Below are 15,433 nucleotides of genomic sequence, written 5' to 3' on the forward strand. Positions count from 1 at the left end.
TGTCTTTCCTCACTGAGACAAATGGGAGGAAAACAAATTATTCACTCCACACCAAGTATCTCATTGATATGTTAATACTGAAGATGCAAAGAAAGAAGGATAAACATGAATAAGATCTTGGGACATGAACACTATGTATCTGGTCTCTCTTTGGTTATGTGATATTTATCAATGGCTCTCCAGGTCTTTTTTTAGTGGAGTAAGCATTATGCATTCAATGTGTTACATCTTGCTTTGTCTTTGTCCCAAAAAAAAATACTTTTAGCGCTTGTTTTTTTTTGTTTGTTGCTTTTTGCTATTAACTTTATTCATGTTTCCTGCGCTAAAAGCTAACAAGTTTGAACACGGGAATAGCTAAATATGAACATAAAAGCGCCCATGTAGTTAGAAAGTGCTGTGTATCTAGCCTGGAGTGCCTTTTTGTATTTTTTTCAAAACATAACTCTTTGTACTTGCGGTCATGAGGGAAAAAAAGGTGAAACAAGATGGTATGCATCAGCATGAGCACAGAACTCCGAGTCCCTGTGCCTTTTACTGAGTGCATGTAATTTGCCGTAGTGTACTTGCAGACAGAGATTGAGCAGTCTGGTTACAGTGACCGATACATTGGCAACCATTGCAGTGACCCTATCCATGCGTTAAAGGTTAAGTGGAGCCACTTTGAAATACATTCTTGTGCAAATATTACATATTTAGCAAGGACAGTCTTCATTATTTGCATGGATAATTTAGAATTTAGTTTTGATGCAGCCAAATCGCAAAATAATGTCTTCCTGAAGCAAATCATTTTTCAAATGTAGATTTGCTTGTCTTTCATTGGCTTGAACAAGGTGTGTTGTATGTACAAATATTGAATGAAAACTCAATATTTTCTAACAAATCGGTTCGGTATAATCATGCTGAGCGCTGTAATTAGTTGTTATGAGCCCCCCTGACCATGGCCCGCCTCCGTCGGACCTTTGAAGGCCTAGTTGTGACATGTTGAGTGATTTCACACTCTGTGGCAATGAGCACCCCTGCCCTCTCTCAGATGTTTTGTAGCATAAAGAATACATTGCTCTTGTGATTTGCAATGGATAATTGAGCATAGCGAGGGTCGCAATGAGTGGAATTTTGCCAAGTCATATTGTGTCAGGCACTATTGGGTCATGTCATTGATACAAAGAAGTAATTAATGGTAATTAGTAACAATGTGGTGAGGAACTACATTCTAATTACACTTATACACTTACATGCAGTTGCATGGAATGCATGAGAAAATACAGAGAATACCTAGAGGTATACAGTCAGATCAACTGCAAACAATTTCTAGTGATACCAGTGACATAAAGATACTGCTGGATTCTTGGGATTAGGGGTGTAAATTATGAGGGTTTGGGGGATGCTTGTCAACTGTTATCATTCCATGTTTTATGCTCACCAGTATTACAGAGTAAACATTTCAACAGAAATCAGTAACTGAATATACAACCATTGTATATAATTCCTGACTTCAACATTTTGAAGAAAGCTGGCTCCAGAGATATTTTGGAATGTTTTATTATTATGGTGTCATTTTGATGGTGAATTATCGGACAATGTTTTCATTATGGCTCCCACCCTGCCCCTCGCTGCAACTCCCATCCCCACTACCAAACAAGAGGCTGGAATGTTGGGTTTCCATGACGCTAATGAAGTAAAAGACTGGCAATGCATTTCTGGCAGCCTGCGACGAGCTCCTGATCCGCGGCCTCCTTCTCATCAGGATCAAGGTCTGATCCCTCCATAGCTTTCATTCACCAGGCCTTATTATGCCCTGGAATGTGTCTCACTCCTTCTCTTATAACCCCTGCTGAAGCGGGGATGTTCTGTGCAGGGGTAAAGTTGGGACAAATCCCATAGGAAGAGACCGACCCCAAATAACACACAACCCCCTTTTCCGTTCGTTTTCCCCCTCCCGTAATCGCTCCTCCCCTATCATGCCTTGCCATCCTCCCACCAAAAATCATCATACATGGACAAAGGCAGGCACGCACGCAGGCACACACACACTCCAATCCTCCTTTCCTGTGAAAAGTGAAAGGCTGCTGTTGCAATTTATTGTTCCATAAATGTTTTATGTGGTCAAGCCCATGAGGTGACCTGTCCCACTGTTTGTTAGTGGCCCCAGGGACAATAGTGAATTTTTCTGCTCTCGAACAAGTCTGTACTTCAAACTCTGGTTTTCCCTGTGGACTGTGGACAGAAAACTCTTCCCAGAACCTCTCTTTAAACTTAACATCCTCTCTTTAAAACAAGAGTAAAGCTGCTGAATTGAAATTTGTATTTGTCAGATATGCCTTCAAAAGACCCTTGCTGGTAGGAATTTTTTTTTTATCTTTGCTTTGTGTTTCTTGCTGAAAAGCAGTTATGAGGTTAAATAATATTTACTTGATCGGATGCCTTGCTGTGCACCCATGATGTCTTGCTAATTAGTCTCAATTTAGGATGGTCCAATAGGCCATACATCTACCATTGAAGAGTGCAGCCTACGGGACCTTTTTAAAGGAAACTCTCCTCTATCTTTTGGACATTTATGGTTTAGGGAAGTCCATAATAAACCTCTTTATGCCACCTGTATTGGGCATTCAGTTTCTCAGACAATGAATGGGCTATAAAGGTTGTGCCAGGATGATTTGAGCTATTTTTATTTATTCAATTTTTTTTTTTTAACCATTAAAAGGATAACTTCTGCGGGATTGAAGCAGCTTGTTGGAAACTTTGACCCTGCACACGTGCGTCCACACATGTATGCACACACACGCAAACACAAATACAATTATTAGACCACCACCAAATGTAATGTTTATGCTACAGCTGCCCTAAATTAATATAGTTTTTTTGTCCAAGTATTTTTTTTCCAAGTTTCTGTGATTTGATCCAAAATGAATTTTTAAAACATGACTGTTTTCCAAAAAAAAACGGTATACAAATAGTAAAGCACATAACAATTTCACGATTAACATGTTACATGACTCTTATTTACTTGCATTCCTTGGGAAAAATACAAGTAGTTCTTGTAGTGGATTTGTCATGCTTGATTAATTTCTGGCATCTCAAAGAAGCCTAATGAGCCTGTTCCAATTTGGGTTTTAAAACGGGAAATCAATTTGAAATTCCTCTTTTCCTTTCAAAATGGTAAAATTTGATGTCACTGAAATGAAACAGTCAATTTTAAAGCACTTCATGTAGCAGGATTGTCTCTTTAGCACAGGTGGTCTAATAAAGCGCTCTGACCTGGAGACACTATAGTGTGTTCCTACAAAATTCCAAATTGGTCTGTTACCCATTTAAAAACAAACAAACAAACAAAAAAACACCACTAATAGAAGACTGACACGCAATAGCCAGGAGTACACACCAGATAACTTTTTGTTTCTTATGGTAGTTCGGCAGTTAAAACAAAAAGGAAAGAAGCTTTTATCATTAAAATCTACCAGTTGAAGGAGCTGTGCATGACATGTGATGAAGATGATTCCTATGGAGTCTGAATGTCCTGTGGCGAAGCTTTTGGCCAGCTCAAATCATTGGTGGCAAGCAGTACTTGTCATTTTTCTCATGTTTTGTAACAGAGGTGGGACTAAGTCATTGCTTTGCAAGTCACAAGTAGGTCTCAAGTCTTTGCCCTCATGTCTCGAGTAAAGTCCCAAGTCGAGACAGGCAAGTCCCGAGTCAAGTCCCAAGTCGAGACAGGCAAGTCCCGAATCAAGTCTCAAGTCGAGACAGACAAGTCCCGAATCAAGTCTCAAGTCGAGACAGACAAGTCCCGAGTCAAGTCACAAGTCGAGACAGACAAGTCCCGAGTCAAGTCTCAAGTCGAGACAGACAAGTCCCGAGTCAAGTCTCAAGTTGAGACAGACAAGTCCCGAGTCAAGTTGGAAGTCATACACCTTGAGTTTCGAGTGCTTTCGAGTCATTTTAACAACAAAATAAAAATATTACATCAAAAAGAGGTGAAGAAAAGGACACAAAGAAGAATCAAGAATGTAGTTCTCATGTCAAATCGATGTTAGCTGTGTGCTGATTGCTCAGTTAATTAAGTGAATAAAAAAAGAAATAAGACTGATTCTTGAGAACGCTACATTGACTAAACCAGACTGCAATGAACAGGAAGCCCAGAAAGCGCACGGCCGCCCTGCCATAACTATTTGCATGATCGTTTACAAGCTAGCTGCTAATGCTAGCCAAAAACAAGCATCCCTGACGTGATTCCCACAATGCAATGTGGATTTTTTATTTTATTTTTTTACAATAATTAACATCCTTATTGTGAGGTTAATTGTTGTTATCGTTTCTGTGTATGTTAACAGTGGTTCTTGGAATGTATACCTTATTTAACTGTCACATTCATTTCTGATTTATGTTGTACTGTTTTTTTTTCATTTTTTTCATGAAACCATTACTTTAGGTAGTGTGTGAAAGAATAAGCTCTTGATCAATTACTTTACAAGAGCGTGCCCTTCATGGCATTAACTGTCTCAAGATAGTAAGAGCTAACTATAGTAATTGTAGTGTGGTACACTTTGACCTAATAAATAATAAGTAACATCAGCAGCATTATGTTGTCTCTTTTCATATTTTGCTGTAGTAAGACAATAAGTGGCACATATAACATTGGAGTTTGTCAACAACAGTTCAAGTCTCTATAAAATTGAAATAAAACTCTCTTGTAAATGATTTGACATGCCACAGAGAAGAATATTAACAGCCCTGCCAAATTTGAATGATTACAAAAATTGCAAAGTAGATAAAAAGAGCCTTCAAAATGGTGAAAATTTGAGTGTTGTTTCCACACTTGAATGATGTGAGCGTGTCCACTGAATGTGCTGAAACCACGCCTTGCTCAACAAGGGAATTTAAATAATGACACGGAATGTGTTCTGTGCGTCCGGGAAGATGCGTTTTCGGGATGTGATCATAGCTAGCTAGCTAACTGCACACTGCCGCGGTAGGAATAGGCCAAGTATTATAGCTAGCTCGCAATGGTGCTGAATAACCACTAGTGCAAACGAAGGCACTCAGTTCGCATGTAATAGGGAAGGTGTGACTGATGCTGATGCCTAACCCTAACCCTCTCACACAGCAATTATCTTCAAACATGTATAATGCATTTAGAAAAAAAATTCTCTGAATTCACTTTACAGGTTCTTTGAGTTTTGTATTTAATGCTTACTTGTTTGGTGCTGGAGCACCATGTCTTTATGTTTTTTTTTTGTTTCAACTGATGTTTTTCCCCCTGTAAACCTGGTTTTCCATCCGATGGGAACTTGTCACATACTGTTTAGTTAGCTGGATATTCTGGATCACCACAACAAGCATTGTCAATATGTCCACGCAGACCCATCTGTATTAGCCCCGCTGGTTGCACTATTTGTCCAACTCCAAAAGAGAGCTAATGAATAAAAGGAAAAATGGGTGACAGCTAAAGTCTTTCTGATCCCCTTCTCCATGAGTAGCTAATCCTGGGGTGATCATCAGTGCAAATGTGGCTTTGGCTGTCAGTGGGATGTGGTTTTGTTGGAGGGTAGCGGGGTGCAGAAAAATGGACTGTAAGCAACTCAGCCTTAGTTGTGTAATACCGCTGTTGTAGGGTTCTGTGGTTTCAAAGAAATATCAAGACAAGCATATTTCTTTAGTCTGTAGTAAACGCAAACAATTTTTTTTAATATATTGTAGAGAGTGTGCTGGCATTGGGAAATCAGGTTTGTAGACTATGCAACAGTACAGTATAGAGTTGTAAGCTGTCTCTTTTACACAGACTTCATGGCAGAACATCAATTCCCACCCTTATCACAAGCTGTGTTTTTAGGTTTCTTACCTCATCACTTCTGTTTAAGAAGGGGCTTCTGATTAACAGACTTGCAAACTTCTAATTGTAGTAAGGTCACAATAGGCCATGGTTGTTTATGCACTTGGCTTTCAGGTGCGAGTTCTCTATGTAGGTTACTGAGCGCAGTGCAATCCCACTGCCATCCTTGCTTTATGGTCTTGTTGCCTAGACAGACCATTGACTGCTTTAGTGTTGACTGCAACTGCTGTGAATGGATGGTAGTCGTCTGACATTGCTGCCATGACCACCCTTTTGACCAGCAAAGCCGGAATTTTATGTAGTGATCCTGTTGCCAGTACAGGGGTACCATTCGATTTTAAGTTGTGAGATTTGTTTCTCTGGGCTCTTGATCAACCTTTGAGGGGCAATCCCAATCATTACTGTCTTGTAATGCTTCCTGGTTTAGAAATGTTTTTATCAAGGCTTTAGCCAAGCAACACAACAATTTGCTGTCATTTTGGTGCCATAGGGCACATGTGGACTTGGAGCGAGTGACCCCCTTCTTTGGTAGTATACGGTCAATATTACTGTCAACCCTATAAAAAATCCCGGTTGAAGGTTTTACTCAGGGGTCAAAACAGGTTGTCTTTCAATTGCTTTTAGCATTCTGCATAAACACCATAAAGCTTCTTGAAATCTCAAACTTTGTGACTTTACAGAGAACCAAGCCTGCCTCCACAAGGCAGTCCACGAACGTCTCGGGGAGATGCTGGCAGTCCTGACGACTGTCATCAGCAAACACCAGAGCCTCAACTCAGTTGATATCCTGAGTTCAGCTGGAACTGTCATCACCACAGTGAAAGGTGAGGTATCTTTTTATATCCCCAAATCCACATGACACAAGCCAGCAATGGGTTCACTCCTTTTCTGTTTTTGTCTTGCTTTATCTTATCTACCCATTCTTCCTTTACAGTTTACGTGTACAATGGCCTTCCCTTTTTTTTAGGGGTTTTAATAGTCTAAATGGACCTCATACACTGCAACGCTTTAAGTATTTCCGGTGGAAAGGTCAGAAGGAATAAGGGTTTCCGCTGTATGTTACGAGCTACTAGGATGCCGTCTAACTGAGAAGTAACCTATCGTTAAGTTTTGTATAACAGGTGTATATACAATAGTACAAAGCTGGTACTTTTCAAGTTCGAAATGGCATCAAATGTTTTTACTTTTCAAAGATAAGGAGATTCTGTAGCTACTCCAGCCAACAATTTGGTGCCACTATGTTGAGCGTCAACTCTGCTTTGAGTTTAAACACGTTTGCAAAGTTGTCACGCCAACCGGAAGTCAACATATAGTCCAATCAGTTATGACTTCATCTTTTTCTTTTCCTTTTGGCTTATTGCGTTGGGGATCACCACAGCACGTCATCATCCATCTACACCTCACACCAACAGATGTCAGGTCTTCCTTTACTTTATCTGTCAGCCTTCTCTAGCTCTTTTACCTGGTAGCGCCAACCTCATCATTCCTCCACCAGTTTCAGTTATTGCATCATTAAAGCTCTTAAAAAGTTAAACTTGTGCTTTGATTGCATCATCTTACAAGCACAAGAACCTTGTGCTTTAAATGCATCAGTTTATTCCCTCCTTTATTCTCTCAGATATGATCTGGCAAGCTGATCTTAATTTTTAACTTGGCCAACACACTGGAATACCCCGAAAATACAACATTAAATTTGCATTGTAAAGAGATGCACAAAGGACCTGCATGCAATAACATTGCTTTTGGAAAATATCCACCAAAAATGGTAACACGGCACACTGAACAGAGCTTGAAGGGGGTCTAAGTATGAATGCATTTGAATTAGCGTTGAATTAAACCTGTTATAGGACAACTGTAAAGATATGTTACAGTGGCAGCTGTTAATGAATGTTATTAGAGAAGCATTTTACCAATGCTCTAATTGAAACAAGGAAAACATTCTTCAACTGCCCTTCAATCAATTTGGGTATTTAAGGGCATTCTACTGAAGCTGTAACAGAAATCAGGAGGGGATGGCTGGTTTTGCCTTCAGTTTAACAGGGAGCTCGTGTACATATTTTTTTACGGTGTGCTATATTTTTTTGTTTTTATATTTTCATATACAGTATAATTATGTACTTAATTAACTGAAGAATACATTATATACTGCCTACAAAATAATGAGACAAAATGTTTAGCTACATTTATGTATATTTCACCTGCCTATTTTGAATAACCATTAGAGGGCATATTTGATGTGATCCTGGATTTTATGTGCCTGTTACATAATCTGCCACTAGGAGGCCAGAATAGTTTACTTCGCTCTGAGATGAAATTAAATGTTACCTAAAAATAACAAAGTATGGACACCAATCCTCATTATTTTGTAATTTCGATTTACATTACATTTAAAAAAAATAAAAAAAAAAACTTCGGGTACAGTCCAACCCTTTGGCAGGTTATTTGTTCAGAGTTGTTTTGTGGTACCTGGTACAGCAACAACTAGGCATCCTTTTGTTGCTTCTCATTCGTGTTTATGATAAAATATTACCCAGATACCTGGATTTGCCTGAGCTGTGTGAGAGTGTTGTGCTTTTCCAGTGAAACAATACAATTTTTTTTCAGTGATGTAACTTCCGCATTTGGACGACCGGTTGGGGCCTGTGCAAGCAGTGGCATTGTATTCCAGCAAGGCTCAGGATGTCCTGTTGAGGGGTTAGGGGTTGGACAGAAGCAGAGGAGATGTAAGAGCATAACTGTGTTGCGTGTTTTCAATGGTGACGGCTCGTCGTTCCCAGGACCCCAGAGATCATTGTTCATTCCAAGAGAATGGTAGGCCTCATCAAGTCAGACCAAACCTTCTTTCCTTTTGGATTTTTTTTTTAAACACTCAATTTTGCTTGACTGAGGATAATATAACCAGACCAACATTGGAAGAATGTATAAGCCATCGAATTCAGTAATCGTGATTTATCAAGATAGGCCAGCCTATTGAATAGGAGAGGACCAAGGTTGAGGGGAAAAATACATGTGAGTATTTACAGCTTTTTGGAGCACAGTTGTCTTTCACAACTCTCTCTGATACAAAACCGTTGTGTGAAATACCGTACTGAGGAAGTGTCTTAGAATTTGGGAGCGAAGTGTGGATGTCATGGTGTCTGAAGCTTTCTTCTTTACAGGTTTCAGAAACTATTCCATTAGTAAGTTAAGTGATTGCTTTTTTTGGGTCACGCTACTACCATCATTCTGCTTTCAAAATAGGTAATTGGATAAACCAGAAAATAAATGTAGTCTTTATTTCAGAAATCGGTAAGTTTGAGTTTTGAACTCGAGAAATCTCTATTGTTCCAACAGAAGGAAAGACGGAGTTTCCTCCAGCAGGCGATAGAACAGTCAGTTACATCACTGATTTATTGGGCTTGCTTTCTGAGCATCTAGTTTATTTTCTCTCTGCAGAGTCAGGACAGGAAGGTTATTGTGAAGACTGATTACAACCATTTTTACATTGGTGTTTTTCCCCTATTCTGTCTTCAGTCATCACCATGTTTTGACTTGCAGCAGGAAACTACTGGATTTCCAGATTACAGCCCATTTGTATACAGTTGAAGTCTTTGCTTATCCTTTTAAAGTTAACATACAAAGTTGTTTTGGATGCTTCTGATGGACTTGACAATTAGATTTATGTTACCAGAGTTCTGTGATTTGAGGCATTCTCATACAACATAATGTCCAGTATATTATGCATACAATGGTGATGACTCATGCCAGGAGATTGAACCATATCAGCAGAACCTGTGCAGAAAGTCTCCAGTATTCTGAAATAACGTTTGTGATAGTAAACTTGATTTAGTCTCACCTTATCTCAATTTGACAGGAGTGAATTTTGAGGAGGTGAACGAAGAGAACAAGCAGAGTCTTTTCAGCGACAGCTACTCTGCAATTGACAAATTGGCATTCACCGTTGGCTATGTGTAGGTATCATGATCATGATTCCACATTATAAACTCTTTTGGGCTTTTCTGCATCAAAAAGCATTCTCATTTTATGACTTAACATTTTTTTTCTCAGAGTGTCTGATTTCCTTATGGGAGATGTAGACAATGGATCGGTGTTAGGGCTCCCCCTAACTAAGAGAAGCAGGGTAAGTGGTCCTATATAATGATGTACCGTATTTTCACGACTATAAGGCACGCACTGTATTAAAAGGCACAGTCTCAGTTACGGGGTCTATTTCTGTATTTAACACATACATAAGGCGCACCGTATTATTGGGCGCAGGCATGGTAAAACATACGCTAGCTTAAAACATACGGTAGCATGCATGCACACTAAAACAATGTTTTTAAAAAGGCAGCGGGAGCAAAACTGAGTTCGGTTGTACTTTATTGAAGTATTTAACAATGTAAACAGTGAGTTCGGTTGTACTTTATTGAAGTATTTAACAATGTACTCACGTTATTTTTTTGATCAATCCTCATCCACAAATCCATCAATGTCCTCATCTTCTGTATCCCAAATGAACAGCTGGCCACAGTCTCTATCAAACATGCCAGGTTCCCTCTCGTCATTCTCTGAGTCAGTCTCGTTGCCGGGGGGCTGTTCAGCAATGATGCCGGCTTTCACGAAAGCTCGGACAACAGTCAAAGCAGATACCTTAGCCCAGGCATCCACAATCCATTCACATATGGTGGCGTATCTCGCCCGGGGCTGCCTCCTAGTCTTAGTGAAGCTGTGTTCGCCATCTGTCTTCCATCGCTTCCACGGCGCTCGCATTCTCTTGCGGCTGCTCGATTCCTATGTTCCGCCGTGTAACTGAAAGCTTGCAGTTTAAACTGTGCTTCGTAAGCGTGTCTCTTCGTAGGTGCCGTTTTCGGGGATCCTTAGCCAAACCAATGTTGTTATGCACAATGCACATACCGGCACTATATACCTACTGCGGGCATGCCTTTAGCGTCCTCTTTCACGTGCACCCTTCCCCCTTTAACGTCCGCATGCTGTCCTCAGTCACGTCCGCCTTTCCTCTATATAAGCAGCGTGTCGGCAGGAAATGCTCCCAGTCAGTCAAGCGAAGCGCTCATCAAAGTCACCCAACAACATTTACAGATTTTGGAACTCGGTGCACACACAAGGCGCGCCACATTATAAGGCACCGCGTCCATTTTGGAGAAAATGTAAGACTTTTTAGTGCGCCTTATGGTCGTGCAAATATGGTAATTAATTTCCTGATCTTGTTTACAGCTAGTGCTTTTGTCTTTTGTTGACTTCTTTTCCCATATTATTTAGTTACCTTTTCACGCTCTCTCCTTTTTTTCTGTCTCTCCCCTTTAAAAACATTAAAAACATTCTCAATAAATATCCATCAGAATACGAAGAAACCACAGTGGCAGCTGAAAAAGTCCACTGTGACACAGTAAAACTGTTCCGGCATAAAAGGGATACAGATCCTCCTTTCTGCTTCACCTATTAGCCAAATGGGACAAAAAAAAAACTAGTTGTTTGGTATAAAACATATAATATATTCTTGCAACCCTGTTGTGCATATTTTCTTATTGCAAGTTCCATCCATCCTTCCATTTTCTGAGCCGCTTCTGCTCACTAGGGGCATGCTGGAGCCTATCCCAGCTATCATCTGGCAGGAGGCGGGTTACACCCTGAACTGGTTGCCAGCCAATCGCAGGGCACATACAAACAAACAACCATTCGCACTCACATTCACACCTACGGGCAATTTAGAGTTGTCAATTAACCTACCATGCATGTTTTTGGGATGTGGGAGGAAACCGGAGTACCTGGAGAAAACCCACGCAGGCACGGGGAGAACATGCAAACTCCACACAGGCTGGGCCGAGGATTGAACCCCAGTCCTCAGAACTGTGAGGCAGACGCTTTAACCAGTCCTCCACCGTGCCGCAGTAAAAACATCACCTCATTTAATTGTTTGTGTGGTTCTAGTAATAGCAGTTTCTTTTGACTTTTTGAAGAAGATCATATCACATTTTATGAGCAATTAATGTAAAAATCAAGGTAATTCATTTCCAATTCTCCTTTCTTTCTACTGTTGGCCACTGTGCTGACTTATTGCAAGTTGTTTGGTGTAAAACATTGTTTCATTATGGTTTCAGTCTTCTGACAACCTGCCGGTGGAATCTGGAGGATCGGGCTCTGAGAAAGATGATCTGCCAGGTAAGACGGCTCTCTTTTAAGAGTATGTATTTTGGTTTTTGCACTATAACAAGTGGGGGGGAGAAAGTATTTTTTGCAGGTTTATTGGCATGGGGAAAAAGCATACTTATTGGGCAGAATAATTCTTGCTTATTGTAGTTTGCTCTTGATATGTGTCTCTGTGGATACTAATTGTAGCAGCTTTGGAGTTATGGATGACTACTTATTAATCCATGCATCACTCAGTTAGCTGTAATTATCTCCAAATGGTATTAGCCTGTATGCCTCTCATTCAAGGTCAGCGTCCACGAGGCCAGTAGGCTCATAGTCACATATATTGCCAAACACATGGAATGCCCAGAAGTGTTGAGAGGAGCCTTGTCAGTCATGCATAAGTCCATCTTTTACAACCTCCCTCGTGCAGTTCCTGTGATTGTCACAGGACCACCATTTCGGGTCGAAGAGGTGGATAGGACGCTGCTGCAGCAGGAGAACGGGGTGGAGTCAGCACTGCGCTACGCCAAGGCCTGGTCGAAATACACCAAAGAAGTGCTTGGGTGGGTGGAGAAACGTCTTAATATGGGTGAGTCAAGGAAGTATGTGGTTTGGACGAGTTATTATGAGTGGTTTATGTTACCACAGCTCTAGAGAACCCCAAATCCTCTGTTGTGTGGTAGTTGAGTAGCATGATGGGCACTATACATAGCTGCCTCATAAACATTTGAAGGTCGTCATGTTAGGGTACCTATCTTTATGATGTCTTTATCTTTATTTCTTTGTGCTTATTATGCAAATTGTAGGTCTTAAAATGCAACATTCGTTTAGAGTTAAAGTTCAAAAAATATATTTTTAGAAAGCTTCGCCAAGGAGGTTATGGTTTATCATTTGACGCTGGGGTGTGACCGAAACAAGAAACTTTCAATATACTCTAGGTACATTTTCCTCAAATTCCCCATACATAATGGACATAATCTTAATAACACAATTTAGACATATGCAGATGGTTCACTATGAAGGTATACAAATTGGTATGATCTACATTGGCATTGTTCAACCATGGCACAATGCACAATTTTTTTTTCCTCGAAAAGAAAGGAAATAACCTTTGTTTTCTACTGGGAGTAAATCATATCCAGACAGCATATGCCGGTTAGACTTTTTTTTTTATCTGGAGCAATTTGAGGTAAGAGCAATTTGAGGTAAATTTCTTGGGATTTTTAAAAAACATTTTTTAACCCCTGATACCTCACTTGAGCTGCACCCAAATGCCCATGTTCAAGGCTGAGAATGCAGCGTGTGAACTTATGTTCGGCTTTGTGGTTAATGAATGGTTTCACTGTCATACTTAGTCATTCTTCCAGTCAGCATGGTGACACAGGGCCCTCTGTAAAGTTACATGCATGTGTTATCAAGCGAACACACAAACTTGATTTAACACATCCTCTGTGGCTAATGGTTTATTTGATGATGAATGACTCAAGGACATTGCTTGCTTGACTTTATTGAAAGTAAAATTCCTCTTACTCACTGCAAATTTTACAGACCTGTTTAATTTTACAATTAAGCCAAAAGAACGGGCATAGTAATCTATATATTATCACATAATGTAACTATATAGTGCATTGGATGTATTTACAGATATTGAGTTGGCAAAGACCTACAACAAAATGGCTGAATCTGCAAAGATCCTTGCAAGTCAACAGGTGATTTAAGTTTTGAGAAGAAATTTGCAGCTTATATAGAGACACTTTTGTTTTACCTAACCCAACTTGTCTGTTCTTCCTGATCAAGGAATTCATGCCTTTTCGTGACATCTATATGGCTGCTTTCAAAAATGACATTGACTACAGCAAGCTTGTACTTAACACCACAGCAGTGCTCCAGAGCAACAAATTCATGCAGGTAATTCCACAAAATCTGTTGCATCTCGGATTTAGGTCAATAATGGACACAACAGTACTAACATAGTGTATGTTGCCGTTTTGATTTAGCCTCTGATGACTCGAAAAAATGAGCTGGACAAACTACGAAAAGAGATGAAGGAGCAGTGGCAGAGAGAGCAAAAGAAAATGGTAATTCCTCTACAATGTCTAGTAATTTACAATGGAGGTTTGTTCAATAAATCCCTTTTGAAATTGCTGAAACTATATGCTGCCATTAAACACACATATTTAGGTGCAATTTAAATTTTGTATTGTTCATTTCTTGTTAAACTAAATGTTCTTTGCATTACAAGCATGAGGCGGACAGCGCTCTGAAAAAGGCCCGGATGCTGCAGGATCAGCGTCAAGAGGAGTATGAAAAGGCCAAGGTATCCACCAGCCGGCTGGAGGGGGAGCAGATCGGAGGTGTCGCAGGAGCAACAGCAGCAAAACAGCTAGAAAAGCGGCGCAGGTTGGAAGAGGAGGCCTTTCAGAAGGTACTGCAACACTTGTAGCACGATCAGGCTCCCAGTTTGGTTCATAAGCTGATTCTGTCACTAACATATGAAAAACACTATTATCATCATTTTTTTTCTTCTGAATTGAGAATCCAAATTCTGTCATTTGTTGCAGGCTGAGGAGGCGAGGGCACACTGTGAAGCTTGTCAAATTGATGTTGTGGAGAAAAGAGTCGATCTGGCCAAGACAAAGAGTGACATCATCACTCAGCTCCGAAAGATGGTCTTCCAATGTGACCTCACCCTTAAAGCTGTATGTCCAAATGTTTCTTTATTAAATTATGTTTATCTTGATGTGTCAGTTATGTTTTCAACATAATTGTAGTCCGTCGAATACGATATGATCAGCACCTGATGGCAGAATGACATTGTTTGTTCAAGGTCACAGTGAATTGGTTCCAGCTCCAGCAGGCCCAGGTTGTATCACTTCCAGTCAACCACCAGAGTCTGTGTGAAAATGCCAAACTATATGAGCCTGGGCATCGCTATGTTGACTTTGTCCGGAGGTTGCCACCTGAGTCCCACTATTTGGATTCATCTTTTTCATCAAGCGCAGGGTGAGGCATGGTGTGTTTTATTTGATTCAGGGCCAGTACCTAAAAACCCACGCGCTGGAGCTCTCGTGTGTTAGTCTCAAACCCAAATAAATAGTAAAACTGAGCCAGGAAGGACGTCTGCAATAAAAACAGTCAAAACAAATCATGCAAATGATGGAGCTGAAAGACGAGTACTTTTCTTCAGGCTTTTAATTGGCTTCGGCTATATGTCGGTTTCAAGCTTAAGGTTAAGAGTGAGCATGCTGAGTGAGGGAATGTACATTAATTTAGTTCACACACATGCACGCACATTTGACACTCAACAAGAGAATTTGTTTTCTTAACCTAGTCACCGTCCACCAACTCTGATTTCCCTGATCAAAAGAATCAACTTGTTGAGTGTGGAAATGGAACCATCAGTATATAATTAACCTTTTGTGTGTCTGACCTACATTGTGTATGGTGGAATGTTCAGTGATTCCCTTTGAA

The 15,433-nt window shown here is 40.2% G+C and overlaps 1 protein-coding gene across 6 annotated transcripts in view; it reads left to right on the forward strand.

Moving 5' to 3' along the window:
• The window catches only part of arhgap29a (Rho GTPase activating protein 29a), a 38,111-nt gene that overhangs the window by 13,809 nt on the left and 8,869 nt on the right, over positions 1-15,433 (forward strand). For 4 of the 6 annotated variants that reach the window (XM_061758931.1, XM_061758934.1, XM_061758935.1 and 1 more), the window contains exons 3-13: positions 6,508-6,651; positions 9,681-9,777; positions 9,875-9,947; positions 11,929-11,989; positions 12,393-12,551; positions 13,607-13,671; positions 13,760-13,870; positions 13,960-14,040; positions 14,205-14,387; positions 14,524-14,661; positions 14,790-14,965. In XM_061758931.1, the coding sequence (XP_061614915.1) occupies positions 6,508-6,651; positions 9,681-9,777; positions 9,875-9,947; positions 11,929-11,989; positions 12,393-12,551; positions 13,607-13,671; positions 13,760-13,870; positions 13,960-14,040; positions 14,205-14,387; positions 14,524-14,661; positions 14,790-14,965 (1,288 nt within the window). Of the gene's footprint in view, positions 1-6,507; positions 6,652-8,431; positions 8,837-9,680; positions 9,778-9,874; positions 9,948-11,928; positions 11,990-12,392; positions 12,552-13,606; positions 13,672-13,759; positions 13,871-13,959; positions 14,041-14,204; positions 14,388-14,523; positions 14,662-14,789; positions 14,966-15,433 lie in introns of those variants that run through there. The other 2 variants (XM_061758937.1, XM_061758933.1) reach the window with 2 other exon arrangements.

The sequence above is a fragment of the Phyllopteryx taeniolatus genome, chromosome 20 (assembly GCF_024500385.1).
Source record: "Phyllopteryx taeniolatus isolate TA_2022b chromosome 20, UOR_Ptae_1.2, whole genome shotgun sequence".
Classification (NCBI taxonomy): domain Eukaryota; kingdom Metazoa; phylum Chordata; class Actinopteri; order Syngnathiformes; family Syngnathidae; genus Phyllopteryx; species Phyllopteryx taeniolatus.